This window comes from Antechinus flavipes, chromosome 1 (genome assembly GCF_016432865.1).
Source record: "Antechinus flavipes isolate AdamAnt ecotype Samford, QLD, Australia chromosome 1, AdamAnt_v2, whole genome shotgun sequence".
NCBI classification, from domain to species: domain Eukaryota; kingdom Metazoa; phylum Chordata; class Mammalia; order Dasyuromorphia; family Dasyuridae; genus Antechinus; species Antechinus flavipes.
In genome coordinates, this window is record NC_067398.1 from 263,604,099 (window position 1) to 263,621,251 (window position 17,153).

The 17,153-nt window shown below is 35.0% G+C and overlaps 1 protein-coding gene across 1 annotated transcript in view; it reads left to right on the top strand.

The window, feature by feature from the left end:
- The window catches only part of DNAH3 (dynein axonemal heavy chain 3), a 211,538-nt gene that overhangs the window by 155,394 nt on the left and 38,991 nt on the right, over positions 1-17,153 (top strand). Inside the window, exons 43-48 of the mRNA XM_052001473.1 lie at positions 2,248-2,542; positions 6,823-7,002; positions 13,441-13,564; positions 13,657-13,813; positions 14,496-14,639; positions 16,259-16,925. Coding sequence (XP_051857433.1) covers positions 2,248-2,542; positions 6,823-7,002; positions 13,441-13,564; positions 13,657-13,813; positions 14,496-14,639; positions 16,259-16,925 — 1,567 coding nt within the window. The remainder of the gene's footprint in view (positions 1-2,247; positions 2,543-6,822; positions 7,003-13,440; positions 13,565-13,656; positions 13,814-14,495; positions 14,640-16,258; positions 16,926-17,153) is intronic.

Here is a 17,153-nt window from a genome sequence, read left to right on the forward strand (position 1 = left end):
TAACTATTGATATTCCCAAAGATTCTGTTCTCAGTCCTCTTCTCTTTCTCCCTCTATATCACTTCCCTTAGTGATCCCATCTATTCCCAAGGATTTAATTTCCATCTCTACACTGATGATTCTCATATCTACCTTTCTAGCCCCAAGTTCTCTGCTGACCTCCACACTTGCATCTCCTATTGCCTTTCAGATATCTTGAACTGAATTCCAGTAGACATCTTAAAATCAACATGTCCACAATGAAACTCATCATCTTTCCCACAAACACTCTCCTCTTCCAGACTTCCTTATAACTGTGAAGGGTACCACCATCCTTCTAGTCTTCAACCTAGGAGAATTCCTAAATACTCTCTCTCTCTCTTTCTGTCTCTGTCTTTGTCTCTGTGTCTCTGTCTGTCTCTGTCTCCTTGTTTATCTCTGTGTGTCTCTCTCTTTCTATTTCTCTCTCTCTCCCCCTCTCTTCCTTGCCCAATCCCCCATATTTAAACTACTGATTTCACATTTGCAACATCTCTCCAATATACCTCCTTGTCTCTGCTGGCAGTGATACTACTATGATGCAGGGTTTTTACAAGAGCCTGTTGTTGAGCTTGATCTGGCTTAAATCTCTCCTGACTCTAATTCATCCTCCATTCAGCTGCCAAAGTAATTTTACTAAATTACTAAAAATCACAGTCCCTCTCCTCAAGGAACTTCCATTCTATTGAGAGAAACAAGTAAACAACTAGGTAGAGCCAAGAAAGAGAGTAGATGGAAAGTAATCTCAGAAAAGAAGGAATAAGCATATGGATAAAATGGGAGAAGCCTTCTGGATTAAGTGAAATTTCCATCCCAGGTGTGAGGGAAAACTAATGCAACGGCACAGAGATAGGCAATGGGATTGTGTTTGAGGAACTGGTAGTGGGCCCGGAATGGGGGTACCTCCAATGAGCAATGTGGCTAAGTTTAAAGGGCTTTAAAAAGCCATTTTCATCCAAGAAATAATGAATCATGGGAACTCACTGAGTAGGTGGAGAGTGACATGGTCAGACCAAAAGCTAGAAATTCTAATAAGTGGAATGTAAACTTGTTAATGCCAGACATGCTCTCAAATTTGTCTTTGTGTTCCTATAGTGTAATATAATGCCTTGAAAATAGTAGGGATTTTTAAAGTCTTTGTTGAAGTCAATAAATTTTTTAAAATTTAGTTTAATGTTGATTTTAAAAGACTTTGCTTCATAGAGACCTCACTATATATGCAATAGCATGCATACCATTTCATATGGGGAGATTATAAAAGTTAGAGTTTGAAGGTACCTTAGATATCACTCATTCAAATTCCTTTGCTTTATAGATAAAGACATTAAGATCTATAGAAATGTTTTGTCCAAGATCATAAAAGCAGTAAGTAGCAGAACCTGGCATTATTGAAATTAATATCTTCTGATTTTCAATGTAGAATTTTAGACCACAATTCATGGTCTCCCTAAAATGGTGACTGGGAAAAGAAGTGTTGGGCAGGTGAAAGAAGGGGTGTTCTCCCGCTGGGATCTATGATCTGAGAAAGGTAGATAACCACTTGTAAAGTGGAATAAGTATTCTGGGCTGGAAAGGAGACTTGATTTCCTCTCTTGATTCTGCTGTCTACCTATTACATGTTTTCTCCAGTTTTCAGCTCTACAAAATAGGGAGAATAAAATTCTTAACTCTCAAAAATAGTGAAGATAGGACATATCAGTAGAAGTATACTATGAACTCTTTAGGAAAAAGTCATTATAAGGAAAAAAGTGAGTGTTTGCAATGATGATGATCTGAGGTAGCAGGGTCACTCACTGCTAGAATATAGATCTGGAGTCAGAGAAGACTTGAGTTCAAATTTAGCCCTAGAAAATTGTATACTAATTGTATGTCCATGGGCAAGTTGAGTAATATTTATCTGCCTCTGTTTCTTCATCTGTAAAATGGGAATAGTAATAGCCTCAATCTACCTGATTATGAGGATAAAATGAAATAATATTTGTAAAGCACTTTTGTAGATATTAAAGTACCATATAAATTCTAGCTATTATTATTGATAATATAAGATTTTTTCACTTTCTGATTCTATTTCAAAAAATCCTGAATATGATTCTTCCTGATGTCTGCTTTTCCTAACACCCGTGTTTGTAATCTACTTCCATTTGGAAACCAACAACTCCAGCCCTTGATAGATCTTGAAGATATAACTTTTTTATGTTAGACATTAAGGTTTGGTTTTTTTCTGAACAGGTTTCTGAACTCATTATCCCAACTATGGAAACAGCCCGTCAATCCTTCTTTCTGAAAATCTACTTGAACCATGGGATTCCCATGCTTTTTGTGGGTCCTACAGGAACTGGCAAATCAGCTATCACAAATAATTTTCTGGTCTGCTTGCCCAAGAACTTGTTTCTGCCAAACTGCATCAATTTCTCTGCCAGAACCTCAGCCAATCAGACCCAGGACATTATCATGTCAAAGCTGGATCGGCGAAGGAAAGGTCTCTTTGGACCACCTGTGGGAAAAAAAGCTGTGGTATTTGTGGGTAAGTGGACCTTTCTTTGTGGAGAAGCTGCCTTTTCCCCCTTCTCTTTCCTACCATTCTTTCAGCAACTTCCTTAAAAATGAAGTGGTTTTCATAAGGGACTTCATAAGGTTAAACTGTTTTCATTCCTACATGAGAAGATATTTGTAACTCACAAAAACTTTTCCATTATTAGGGTAAAAAGAGGGAGTATATGTAGTCAGAAGAGACAGATGTTAGTTGAATGTGAAGGGATGATATCTAAAATAATAAAATTAAGGTGCAAGAAAGGAATGTGCTGGTAGAAAGGGAAAGGGAGAAAGTGGAATGGAGTAAATTATCACACATAAAAGAGACAAAATAAAGCTTTTAGAGTGGAAAGAAAAGAGGGGAAATAAAGAAGGAATGAATGAACCCTACTCTCATCAGAATTGGCTCACAGAAGGAATAACATACACACTCAATTTGGCATAGAAATCTTATCTTACCTTACAGAACATTAGGAAAGTAAGAGGCTAAGAAGAGGGAGAAGGGATTGATAGAAGAGAGGGCAGATTATGGAGGGATATTTAGAAGTAAAACACTTTTGGAGTTGAAAGGAGAGGGAGGGATAATAGGATAAATGGAGTGGGGGAGGGGAGTTAGCAAGAATAATTGTGAAAAATAAATTGAAGCAAGTTTCTCTAATAAAGGTCTTATTTCTCAAACAAAAAAAAAAAAAGAAAGAAAAAAGAAAAGAAAAGAAAGTGCTTTCTTAGGAAGAAGAGAATCCTAAGAAAAAGGTTCCTTTTCTTTCTCAAAGAAATAACCAGCTAAGTGAATAGAACTCTTATAATCAAGAAAACCTAAGTTCAAATGCAGCCTCAATTAGTTACTAGCTGTATGACACAGGGCAAATCATTTAACATCTGTCAACTTCAGTTTCCTCATCTGTAAAATGAGGATAGCATACTACCTAACGCATCTTGTGAAGATCAAAAGTAAGCATACATTCAATGCTTTGCAAACTTAAAACACCATAAAAATACTAGCTATTTTTTTGGTTTTATTTATTTAATATTTCTCTCCAATTAAATTCAAAAGAAAAAAACTTACATTGTTTCTAAAATTTTTGAGTTCTAGGTTCTCTCCCTTATACTCACCTATAACTGAAACCAATTGTGAAGTTATAATGCTAGCTATTTGTAAAAAAAAATTTGTTATTAACCTAATCTCTTGATAAATACTTATGATCATGGGACAGATTCAGGGTGTTACTGTGCCCACTACCATTTCAGTATTTCTTAGTTCCTGTAGGAAAGCAGCAAAGATCCTAAGGGTCAAAAGAGATTGCCCTAAGACACCTACTTGCTGAAGAGGCTATAGCTTTTGCCTGTTTAGAACCCCCTTTAGAGCATAATTCTAAAAAAGGATTATGGATTGTCCATTTTGATGATACTTCTTTATGTTCTGTTTGATGAATTCTTGTGTTATGAGGGCAATATGATATAGTGAAAAGAATACTAGACAGAGTCAAAGCACCTCATTTCGAGTCCCAGCTCCACTTTTTCCACCTTTATGATCTCATGTCTCTAACCTTCATTTTCCTCATTTGTAAATAAAGGGATTTGGATTTTGAGTTTCTCAGGAATGCAGCATAGCATAGTGGATAGATCACTTCACTTGGAGTCTGGAAGATCTAGGTTGAAATCCTACTTTAGACACTTCCTAGTTGTGTAATATTAACCTCACTGAATCTCAGTTCCTACTCTGTAGAATGATGTGACATAATAGGTAGAGTTTAACTCTGTTGTTCTATGATCTTTGGAACTTCTGTCACTCATTTGCATATTCTCACTTTCTATAGTACTGATTCAGTAACTATTTGCTATCTTATGATTACTCAAGGGTTTTCAAGAAAAAAAAAGATTTGTAATGAAATTTAAGACTTTTTTTTGTTGTTGTTCTTTAATAAATATATAGATCAGGATATTACTATCCTTTTAGAAAAAAGCTTTTAGGTGTCTAATATGTACACTGTATCAGGGATACAAAAATGAAAAACCAAAATGGTTTTTGATTTCAAAAGGTCATAATTTAATAGGGGAGATATGAATTACATTAAGAAATGTGACACAAGGTGGAATGTAGTAATCACCTTTCACATAATTGATGAGTTGAAAATTTTTTGTGCAATCAATGACGAGCAAGTCAATCTCTCTGGGCTTCAGTTTTTTCAAATGTAAAATGAGATTTGACTAAGAGATCTCTAAAGTTCCTCCCAATTCTAATTCTATGATCCTATGCACTTATGCCTCCTTATGTGAACAATATCTATTAAGTGTTGAGTTTGTACTTGCTGTCTAGAAGAGGGGGGAAGTAGAGAGGGTGGGAGAAAAATTTGGAACACAAAGTTTTGCAAGGATGAATATGAAAAACTATCTTTGCATTATTTTGAAAATAAAAGGCTATTATTAAAAAAACATTTTAAGTGTTTGATTTGGAGTCTGAAAGACCTAAGTTCAAATTCTACCTCAAGTACTTATTAGCTCTGTGGCTCTGGACAAGTCATTTAACTGTTATGTATGTGAGACAACATCCTAGGACTTAATAACAAAGATTTAGGAAGACTGAGGAAGAGTATTACTAGGTATTCTTAGGACTAAAGATCATCATGTCGACCAAATCACAGATATTTTTCATATCTTATTCGTCTTCTCAAATAACAGTTTTTTTTTGAGGGTAATGGACTCTATATATTTTTGGCTTTCTCATAGCAATTAGCAAAGTGATGTGCATTATTCATTCAAAAGACATACTAAGCATTCATTGTGTATAGAGCACTAGAGGGAAAGTACAAAGTTTTGTTTATTTGTTTGTTTTGGCAAGGCAACTGGGGTTAAGAGACTTGCTCAGAAATACCCCCACATGTGCAAAAATATTGTAGCAGACATTTTTATAGTGGCAAGGAACTGGAAACTGAGTGAATGCCCGTCAGTTGGAGAATGGCTGAATATGTTATGGTACATGAATAATGCAATATTATTGTTCCATAAGAAATGTTCAGCAAGATGATTTCAGAAAAGCCTGAAGAGATTTACATGAACTGATGCTAAGAGGAATGAATAGAACCAAGAGAACATTGTACACAGCAATAACAAGATTATATGATGATCAAATGTGATGGATTTGGCTCGTTGGAATCAATGAGGTGATTCAAGTCAATTCCAATAGACTCGTGATGTACAAAGCCATCTTCACTCTGAAAGAGAACTATGAGGACTGAATGTAGATCACAGCATAATATTTTCACCTTTTTTGCTGTTATTTGTTGCTTTTTTCCTTTCTTATTTTTTCCTATTTAATCTGATTTTTCTTGTGCAGCATGATAAATGTGGAAATATATTTAAAACAATTGCTAAAACCTGTTTAATTTAGATTACTTGCTATTTAGGGGAGGGGGATGGGAAAAGGGAAGGAGGAAAAATTTGAATACAAGGTTTTGCAAGGGTGAATGTTAATAATTATTTTTGCATGTATTTTGAAATAAAAAGCTATTATTAAAAGTTGAGGCAGACTGAGAGAGAGAGGGAGAGAAAGAGAGAGAGAGAGAGACAGAAAAAGAGAGAGAGAGAGAGAGAGAGAGAGAGAGAGAAAGAGAGAGGAAGACTTGCCTAGGATTACATAGTTAGTATGCATTTAGTCTGAAGCTGAATTAAAACTCAAGTCCTCCTGCTTCCAGAGTCAATGCTGTATCTATTGCTCCATCTAGTAGCTCCAAAATGCAATTTTTATAAGAGACAGTACCTGCCCTCATGGAATTTTGTATGGAACACAACACACATTCATATAATTGTGGTACCCAAATATTACTTAAGTACATCATTGAGATATAAAACAAGATACAATATATTTTATGTATTGTATAAACAATATATATGAGTTCTAATTGATTCATTTTGATTGTCATTTATTAACATCTTTTTGGGGGAAGGGAAACCCCTCTGATAATACTTAAATAACATTGAAAATCATAAGAGACAGAGATCCAAAAAAGAGGGTCAAGAACAAATCCTCGGGCCTTTTTTTTTTTCATCCTACTTCTATAACAATGTAATTAAATTGCCTTGCTCCCTGTGCAGAGGGCAAAGTAACTGGGCCAGGATTTGAAACAGATGCTGGAAAACTTGGGATTGCCTTCCTCAGATGAGAATCTCTTTGTCCATCTAGGCAACATGGAAAATAGCAAAAGGAAGAAGGCAGGCATCAGGTCCCCACATTTATTCCTAACTTTCTCATTCAATAATAACTGCTTTCCTCAGATGATCTCAACATGCCAGCCAAAGAGATATATGGGGCTCAGCCTCCCATTGAGCTCCTGAGACAGTGGATCGACCATGGTCATTGGTATGACAAGAAGGACACATCCAGGTTGGATATAGTAGATGTACTATTCGTGTCAGCTATGGGTCCTCCAGGTGGGGGAAGAAACAACATTACAGGTATGTAAAGTGGAAAAAGCAAAAACAAAAATCTAGCCATTGTTTCAGCAACAGAACAAAGAGCCTTTTTCCATTTTAACCTAGAGCAAAACAATCTGTACCAGTAGGAACTTGGGTTAGATATAGAAAAAGAATTTTACAATAGAGAATTATGGGACACTAGAATGAGTAATCAAAGAAGATCTGAAATAAGAAACAGTTGGACTCTCAGACTTGGAAGGAATGTCAGACTATCCACGTATACAAATAAGAATCCCCTCTACAATAAATTTGACAAGTGGTCCTCTAGGCTCTATATGAAGACCTCCAGTGATAAGGAATCCATGATCTCCTATATGTGACCCATTCTATTTCTGTATAATTCAAATCATAAATTATTTTCTTTCATGAAACTTAAACTTGCCTCTTTGCAACTTTTTCACATTGCTTCTGGTTCCGCTTTTTGGGGCCAAGTAGTCTAAATCTGATCTTCTTTCATATTATATCCTTTCAAACACTTTCAAGCAGCTTTCCTTCTCTCTTTCTTTCCCTTTCCTCAATAGTCTCTTCTTTAAGTTAAACATTTCTAATCCCTATTATCAATCCTCATATGCTCAGTCTCAAGGACCTTTACCATAATAGCTGCCCACATTTGGGAACTCCCTTGCCCAAAGCCCTTCTTAAATTGTGATAATTCAGAACCAAACATGATACTCATATGTAGTTTGATCTAGCACAGTAACCATAGAATACAGTGGGCTTGTCACCTATGTTATGCTTCTAATAATGATCACATTAGAATTTTGAGTCTAAGGTTACAATATTGAATCACTGAACTTTTAGTTCTTGTCTTTTTTAAAAAAGAAATTGCTCAATAGCTACCCATCTTTTACCTTTTACTTCTGAGGTTGCTTTTATCTTTTTCAACCTGTGTAAGACTTCACATCCCTCTAACTTTCATCTTATTCAATTCAGCTCATCATTGTAGTTTATCAAGATAATTTTGGCTCCTGATTGTCTTCTAATATGTTCAGTATATCCTTTCCATTTTTGTGTCATCTGAAATTTTGATATGCACACCATCTATGTCTTTTAAGTTATCAAGAAAAATTATATTTTTAGCACTTTTGTGAAGCTCTCTCTTTCCAGTTTGACATGGAACCATTAATGACTATCCTTTGTGTCCATTCAATTATTTCTTAATCTAATGGTAACCTAAGAAACCTAATTATACTGTACTAGCATCTATCTAATATCTCTCTACCTTTTCAAAAGAATAATATGACAAATTTTGTGAATTTTTTTTTTTTTTTTTGCTAAGATCTTGGTAAGCCTACCAGTCCCTAGGAAGGGAGACGTGATTAAATTGACATGACTCATTTTTTTTTTTTTAATTCTTGGCATTAATATTTTTTGTTTTACATTTATTTACCAGTGTATCCCTTTCTCCTCCCAGAAAACCATTCCTTACAGCAAAGAATAAAAAAGAGAAAAAGAAATCAGAAAATTCTAACATTTTATAGAGTATTCCACACCATGGCTCCTGACCATTGAGGAGGGCAGGAGAGTTGCTTTCTAGTATTTGAAGGGATATCACATGAAGAAGTTTATACTTAGTCTACTTGGACCCCAAAATGATGAAGTTGCCTTCTTTATTTTTCTTTAGGACCTAGCTTGGTTATCATAATTTTGTATCACTCAGTTTCAACTGTTTTGTTGCTGTCCTTTCCATTTAAATTGTTATAGTCATTGTGAATATTGTTTTCCCGGTTCTGTTCATTTCACTTTCCATCACTTTTCTGTGCTTTTCTATTTTTATCATTTTTTTTCTTACACCACTTTAATATTTTAATACATTTGTGGGCCATGACATTTTTAGCCATTGCATGGTTAATAGGCATCTACTTGGCTTTCAGTTTTTTTGCGATTAAAAATTATATTATATACATCTTGGTACATATGGACACTTTCTTTTCTATTACTGACCTCATTGGAGTATATGCCTTACAATGAATTTCTGGGTCAAATGGTATGGACAGCATTCTTTGCATAATTCCAAATTGTTTTTCAGAATGGTTAGGCCAATTCACATCTCTACTAACTATGTATTTGTATGTCTATCTTTCCTTCCAATATTGACTAATCCCATATTTTGTCATCTTTGCCAGCATGTTATTGGTATAAGGTAAAATCTTAATGTTGCTTTGATTTACAGTTCTCTTCTTATTAATGATTTAGAGAATTCTTTCATATGGTTGTTAATAATTTGCAATTCTTTTGAGAACTGTTTGTTCATCTCCTTTGACTATTGGGGAATGACTGCATGACTTATTCTTGATAAAGCTATTCTAGTTCTTTGTGATTATTATTTTTTAGTCCATTAATCATTCTTTTAAGAAATCCTCAAGTTTTTCGAGGAATTGAAGTAAAGCGTACTCACTTACATTTAAAAGACTCCCATTTGCTTCCAGTTTTGAAGATTTGAATATTTGTTCCAATCCATACTGATGGGAGAAAAGTAATTTGCCCAGAATCACTTGAATTAGAATTCTTGACTCTAGGTCCTATGCTCTGTTTATCCACTGTACCATCTAGCTGGCTTGTCTTTTTAAATTTTACTCCCTCCTCCCCAATCTCCATCTATCTTTTTTCTTTTGAACAAGGTTTATTTGTACAGTCCTTTTCCAGTCATGGATCTTACTCTACCAAGTATAACTATTAACATCAAGTCTGCCTTCTTACATTGAGATCTTTAGTTCACTTTGCTTGTACCCAGACTTTGTGCATTTATGAGTAGACATTAGAGGTCATGATTTAATTGTTGACTTCCTTCTTGAAATTTGTCTTCTGTAAAATTTGAGAGGGCAATATTGCTATTTTTCTTCTTATTTTAATAGTTATTTTTTATGGAATCTAGCTTGGTGGTTATATATTAGTTACTCCTCCCTCCTTTCTTTTTTTTTTTTTTTTCCTTTTCCTGTATATAGTTCTTTTTATTAGATTTTTTAAAGTCTTATATAAAGAAAAGAAATGTGTTGGCCTCTCTTTCTACCATTGGTGAAGAGTCATTTCCAGAATTTTTTCTTCATGTATATTCTGATTGTGTATATATTAATAGAGGTTGACATTTTGATATTCTATACTCATTCTATCTCTGAAATGCTTTTTATGGTTCCTATATTTAACAATATATTCATAGAATCAAGCTACAAAATTAGATAAACTTTATTAATGGCAAGGAGAATGCCATTTCTGTATTTTGTGCCATAGTCCAAAAGTCAAAATTCTATTCTCAGACATCATCTTCTTAACCAGCTATTCATTTCCCAAATCTTCTTTTTTCTTTCAAAGTCTTTGACTGGAATCAGTAAAGAAATCTCTACCTTTGATCAGAAAGTCTTCAGTTTCTTCCCCAAGATTTTTACAATTTTTAACAAAGCTATCTAAAAGAAAAAAAAAAATTCCTTCTGGCAATGTCATTTGTACCCTGTAAATGGTTAGAAGTGGGCCATAATTATCTGCTTCAAAAAAATCTTGGAAGATTCTTGTTTATATCCTAATATGTATTTCTTGATATATGGTCCCTTCTGTATGTGCCAAAATGTTTGTGGCAGCCCTGTTTGTAGTGGCTAGAAGCTGGAAAATGAATGGATGCCCATCAATTGGAGAATGGTTGAGTAAATTGTGGTATATGAACGTTATGGAATATTATTGTTCTGTAAGAAATGACCAGCAGGATGAATACAGAGAGGACTGGCGAGACTTACATGAACTGATGCTAAGTGAAATGAGCAGAACCTGGAGATCATTATATACCTCAACAATGATACTGTATGAGGATGTATTCTGATGGAAGTGGATCTCTTCGATAAAGAGAGCTAATTCAGTTTCCATTGATCAAAGATGGGCAGAAGCAGCTACACCCAAAGAAAGAACACTAGGAGATGAATATAAACTGCTTGCATTTTTGTTTTTCTTCCCGGGTTATTTATACCTTCTGAATTCAATTCTCCCTGTGCAACAAGAAAACTGTTCAGTTCTGCACACGTATATTGTATCCAGGATATACTGTAACCTATTCAACATGTAAAGGACTGCTTGCCATCTGGGGGAGGGGGTGGAGGGAAGGAGGGGAAAAATCAGAACAGAAGTGAATGCAAGGGATAATGCTGTAAAAAATTACCCTGGCATGAGTTCTATCAATAAAAAGTTATTTAAAAAAAAAAAAAATATATATATATATATATATATATAGTCCCTGAAAGATAGCAGATTTGTCATCAGGTTGACAAATAATCCCAGTTACACACTGCACAGGCTGGATGTTTCCACACACCTGAATTATTCTCTATGCAAGCCTATTTTAAATAGATGTCTTGTTAAGTTTAGATGGAAGATACCAATCTCCACTACATATCTCTTCTTCCTCTCACCCACTTTGGAAGGTTTATCTCTCACCTGTGAATCACTATTATCATTCCTTTGTAGGTCAAATATTTATTTTCTTCCTCTTCAGGAAGAGCCTCCTACCTATTGCTTAGAGCCAAGTAGATCCCTTCTACTTTGTGACTTTCCCCATCATGGTTTCGATATATGACCAGTAATAACTGGTCAGCATTAGAAATTAAATGGGAATTTTGGGGGAGTTTTATAGAAGCTGCAGATAACATATAAAAGTCCGCAGAAGACATAGAAAAAGCTTAGAAACAGAAATGCATAAAATATATGTATAGTTTTATATAGTATCAACATATTTTCACTTTTAATACCATAGTAATTCAGACTTCTCTGGTATGAAGTGAGGACAAAAAATTTTTACATATTATGCTCCTAATGATAAAAAAAAAAAAAATGTATTCAGTGGTTCTTCCTTTTCAGTGACACATTCGAGATGTGTTACTGAACTTCCTGCCATGATGGTTCAGGATGCTCCCTTTATCTCTTCAAACCTATTTTGTTATTGTTTTTACATTGGAGTCTTTATTCTGTTGTTTTGGAAAACTTCATTCTTATTAGTAATCTGGTAAGTGGAAAAGTTCCTGGAAACCCCTAGCCTTCTCCTCCAGTTGGGAGATTGGCCTAAACCTTTAGAATAGATTATAAAAGATTACTTAGTCATAGCATGAATACAAACATTGCAATCATTATGTAGGTAATGAGAAAATTCTTCCTGCTCTCCATATTTGCTGAAAGTAAGATTCTCAGAGCTTTATTGTCCTTGGAACACTAAATAGCAAACTATTTGCAGATTATATGTATTGTAATGGATTTTATTTTTCTTACCTTCTCAATGAAGGGGAAGAATTTGAAACCAAAAATAAAATAAAAGTGAATTATCAGATTACTTATTGAAGTCTTCAGCCCTTAAGGTAACCATTTTCGTTTTCACTTCAACAGTGTTTTGAAGGCTATATCTTTCTTCTATTCTTTTAATTTAAATAATTCCTTGCCTTGTCTCATCAACTTGTTTTATTTACCTTGTTTTTACCAACTTTCTTTTCCTCCTTCTTACTTTCCCCACCTTCTAAAGGCCTTTTTCTCTTTCTTTTTCTTTCTCTTCTTTTTTTTTTTTTTTTTTGGCTTCTCTTTTCTTCTTTTCTCAATTCTATTCTCTTTCTACTAAATGTTCATCTTCCTCAAATGCCCTTTTGGCTTGATTTCTCCACTTCCCAGCATTTCCTTAGCCCTTCTTTAATTCATATCTTTCAAATCTTTGTCTTCTTTCAACTTCTCTTCAGAACCTTTCAAATTCTGTCTCATCTCACCAAAAGCAATCTTTGTTGTTGTATTTTTTTGGAGGATGGTGTGGGCAATCAGGGAAAAGTAACATGCCCAGAGTCACACAGGTAATACATGTCTAAGGTCACATTTGAATTCATTCTCCTGACTCCAATGCATTATCATTCCACATAGCTGCCCCATTCTCTTAAAGGACCCTTCAAATCTTTACAGCTTCTTCTCTTTCTTCCTTAGTTCAAGTCTTCTATTCCATAGTCTACATAATTTTCTTCACTGAAGGTGTAAGCAAATGGCTTATTAATCATAGATAACCCGTAAGGTTCCTTCCAAAATAAAATCTTCAAAGTTCTATACCTCTAATGATAGCTTTTCTGTCATATTGTCTGAAGGCAAACATGTGAATTAGATAACCTTTCAGGGTCTTTTCTAGACTTTGGTTCTATGAGAACATTATTAATGAATATAGAGAAAACAAAAAGCATTTCAGAGTTTGAATGAGAGGGAGTCAGGTTCTCATATAAATATGCAGAGAAAAAATTCTCAAATATCCCCTTATCAGCGTTAGGAAGATGAAATTCCCATTTTCAACATGTATCTTAGAAAGAAGTCAAATATCATACCCTCCTTTGCATTTGATGAGAGGGAAAAGTGACCTTGTTATTAGGTCCAAAAGGCAGTTATGTGTGTATGCACATGTATATCTATCTGTCTGGTTTTCAGGACGATTCACCCGCCACTTGAATATCCTTTCTATCAGTGCTTTTGAGGATGAAATTTTGAGCAGGATTTTCACCTCCATTGTTGACTGGCACTTTGGGAAAGGATTTGATGTAATGTTTTTAAGGTAAGAAAACCAAATATCCTGAAGAAGATGGGGTGAAGGGGATGTTACTTTCCAAATTTTTCATGACATTGTAACTTTGCTATTTTTCTAAGACTTGGAAAGATGATGATTCAAGCAACAATGACCATCTACAGAGCTGCAGTGGAGAACTTCCTGCCAACTCCCTCCAAATCTCATTATGTGTTTAATTTAAGAGATTTTTCACGGGTTATTCAAGGAGTATTGCTGTGTCCTCACACTCGCTTGCAGGTTAGCTTCTTTTTAAATAAATATTATCATAAAAATAACTAAGTACTACTATTTATTATCTGGGATTGAGACATTCTTTTCTTCCAAAGAATACAGCATTAGGTAAATTAGGTATATGGGTTTATCAAGTTAGCAAAATATTTTTTATGTGTTTTCTCTTTCTTAATAGATTGTAAATGTCTTAAGGACAAGAAACATGCCTCTTTGAATAAATAAATGGTTGTTGTTGGCTAAACTTTTACTTGAGATACAGAACATGCATGATGTGTGTACACTATGTGAGGGAAACAAAATGACCAGGATTTATACCTCCATTTTCGGTCTTTATCATTCTTCAGAACCCAAAATTGAGGAAACTTAGGTTGCTTGATTGATATTCACTTAGTATTAAGTCTCATCTCTTCCAGGCATTCCCATTACCTTTGATCACTGTCTTTATGTATATATTTACTTAACACTTAACTTTATATTTTCTTAAAAGTCATATTGTTTGTTTGTAAATGTCATTAACTTTGTCTTAGCTCTTAAGGCATGAATTATGTCTCCTGCTCCATTTGAATCATATCGTTTTACTTATCAAAGAGTTTTTTACATCCTAATAATTATTGATTCAATGGAGGAAGAAGTTACTTTTTCCAACTCTGCCTCCAAATAATTCAGATACTCACTTCTTGATTTGCAGGATGGAGAAAAACTGATTCGACTCTGGATTCATGAAGTTTATCGAGTCTTTTATGACCGCTTAATTGATCGTGGTGACAGAAATGTGTTCTTCAGTATGGTAAAGGAGACTACAGCTAACTGCTTCAAACAGAGTGTTGAGAAGGTATGCTAAATTCCTTGTAATGTAGCTGTGAGTCATTTAATCTCATAGTGCCTCAGGTAACTGGTTGTGAGTAACCTTGATATAGAAGAATTTTTTACTCTTTGAATTACTTAAGACTGATAACTGCAGATTCTTTAAGAATATCCATAAAATGTTTCCATCTAGGTGCTTTGACATCTAATGACTTACAGTAGTAGGCTTATTGGTTTAGTTCAGAGGATATCTTGGTTTTCTGACTCAAAGATACAATAGAAAGAATTTGATTTAAAATTAAAAGCCTTTTCTTTTTTTTTTTTTTTCTTAAGGTAATATCCTCATATTGTTCCTCACTGGTCTCAGTGTTTCTACTGGGAATATTAATTTGCTAAATTCACAGGGTCTGTTCTTTGCTAGACTAGAGTGTCAATGTTAGGTGATGCTCCTTGGCTCCGTCCTCTTGGTATTTCTTCATCTTAGTGTTGGTCTGCTAGGTTATAGTGGCTACTAGACCTTTTCCTCCATAAAAGCTATTTAGTTATAGCCTCTTTATCCAACTAAGGCCTGGTTGTACAAGAATACTGCAGAGACAGTCATTACAAGATTAAGTCATTCTGTGGAGGTCTAGATTTGGGGTACCTAAATGAAATTAGGGTTTAGTGGAGGTCTAGCGGCAGATTCGGGGTACAGGGAGCCAAATGGCGCTCCCCTGCAATCCCCCTGGATTCGGCACAAGGATATGGCAGTAAATGAGGTCTAGTAGCAGTGCCAGTCCCCAATAAAAGCATTTATTGGCCTGAAAGCTAGATTGATAAAAGAGGTTTATTATTGGGTTTGGAAATAAGGAGATAAGTGAAGGTAGAGATAAGAAGGGCACCAGACAGAGGGTCCTCACATGGCTATCATGTTTGAAATCTCTGCAAAGGGGGTCCCAGAGTTTCCCTTTTATAATGGGAGATGTCGCTTGAGGGGCTTTTGGGTGTAGCCCTAAAGTTGGATCAGATCTGGATGGGGCTGGGACAGGTCTGGATCTTCCATTGGAATTCAAAGGAACCAGGATTTGTAAGTCAAAGGGTAATTACATTAACTAGAAGGGTTTGGGAATCAAAGATAGGAATCTTTTCCACATCCATTCCTTTGTGAATCTTTTGTCTGGGCAGAGCCAAAACTTTCTACTACAAATAACTATCTAATTTAGGGTTGAAAGTCTCTCATAATCTCACTATTCTCTCTGGATTAGGTACAGATGAATTTGAGCAAAATAAAGAATTATAGGCAAACTCACAGTTATCTATCCAACTAACCCAAATTCCTATCTTTATTATGCATATTTGTCAGCAACAAAGCCTTTTAGGCACTTAATGTGCCTCCTTAAATGATACTCAGATTCTTAGAATTCTCAGAAAAAGATAAAAAACAGTACTTTGTAGTACTTGAATAGTAAATTTTAAATATAAGTGGGATTTCCTGTTAAATTGCTTTTAATTTATATTTACTCATCTGTATACATCTTACTTTCTCTACCCCCATCCAGCAGAATGTCACTTCCTTAAGAACAGAGACTGTTGTTTTTTTCTGTGTATTTCCAGTGCCTAGAAAAGAGAAGGTGCTTAATAAATTATGTTAAATTGAATTTATTCTAGGTCTTGAGTCATTTATCACCTACTGGGAAGATTGTGGATGATAATATCCGTAGCTTGTTCTTTGGAGATTTTTTTAAGCCTGAGGCTGATGTAAAAATCTATGATGAAATTACTGACCTGAAAACTCTCACTTCGGTCATGGAGTATTATCTAGAAGAGTTTAACAACATCAGCAAGGCCCCAATGTCATTGGTCATGTTCAGATTTGCTATTGAGCACATTTCTCGCATCTGTCGGGTTCTAAAGCAGGACAATGGCCATCTACTGCTAGTGGGCATTGGAGGGAGTGGACGGCAGAGTGCCTCCAAACTGTCCACATTCATGAACTCATATGAGTTGTATCAGATTGAGATCACCAAGAACTACACCAACAATGACTGGAGGGAAGATGTAAAAAAGATTATGCTTCAAGTTGGAGTGCTCAGTAAGAGCACAGTTTTCTTGTTTGCTGATAATCAGATCAAGGATGAATCATTTGTTGAGGATATCAACATGCTCCTGAACACAGGTGATGTGCCCAATATCTTTCCTGCTGATGAGAAGGCTGAAATTGTGGAAAAGATGCAAACAGCAGCCAGGACTGAGGGCAGGAAAATTGATGCGACACCTCTTGCTATGTATACCTTCTTTATTGAAAGGGTAAAAAAAAATCTACACATTGTTCTAGGTAAGTAACAAATTCATCCCTACCAAAGGGTCATAGATTTAAAACCAGAAAGAATTTTAGAGGTCAATCCCTCATTTTTCAAATAAGATGACAACAAGCCCAAAGTGGCCAAGGGATATGTCCAAGGTTGTATAAGTAGTAAGACAGTGTGAGGATTTTAATTCCAATTCATTGATCCCAAATCCAACATTCATTCCATTGTATCATTCACACATATATATTCATACA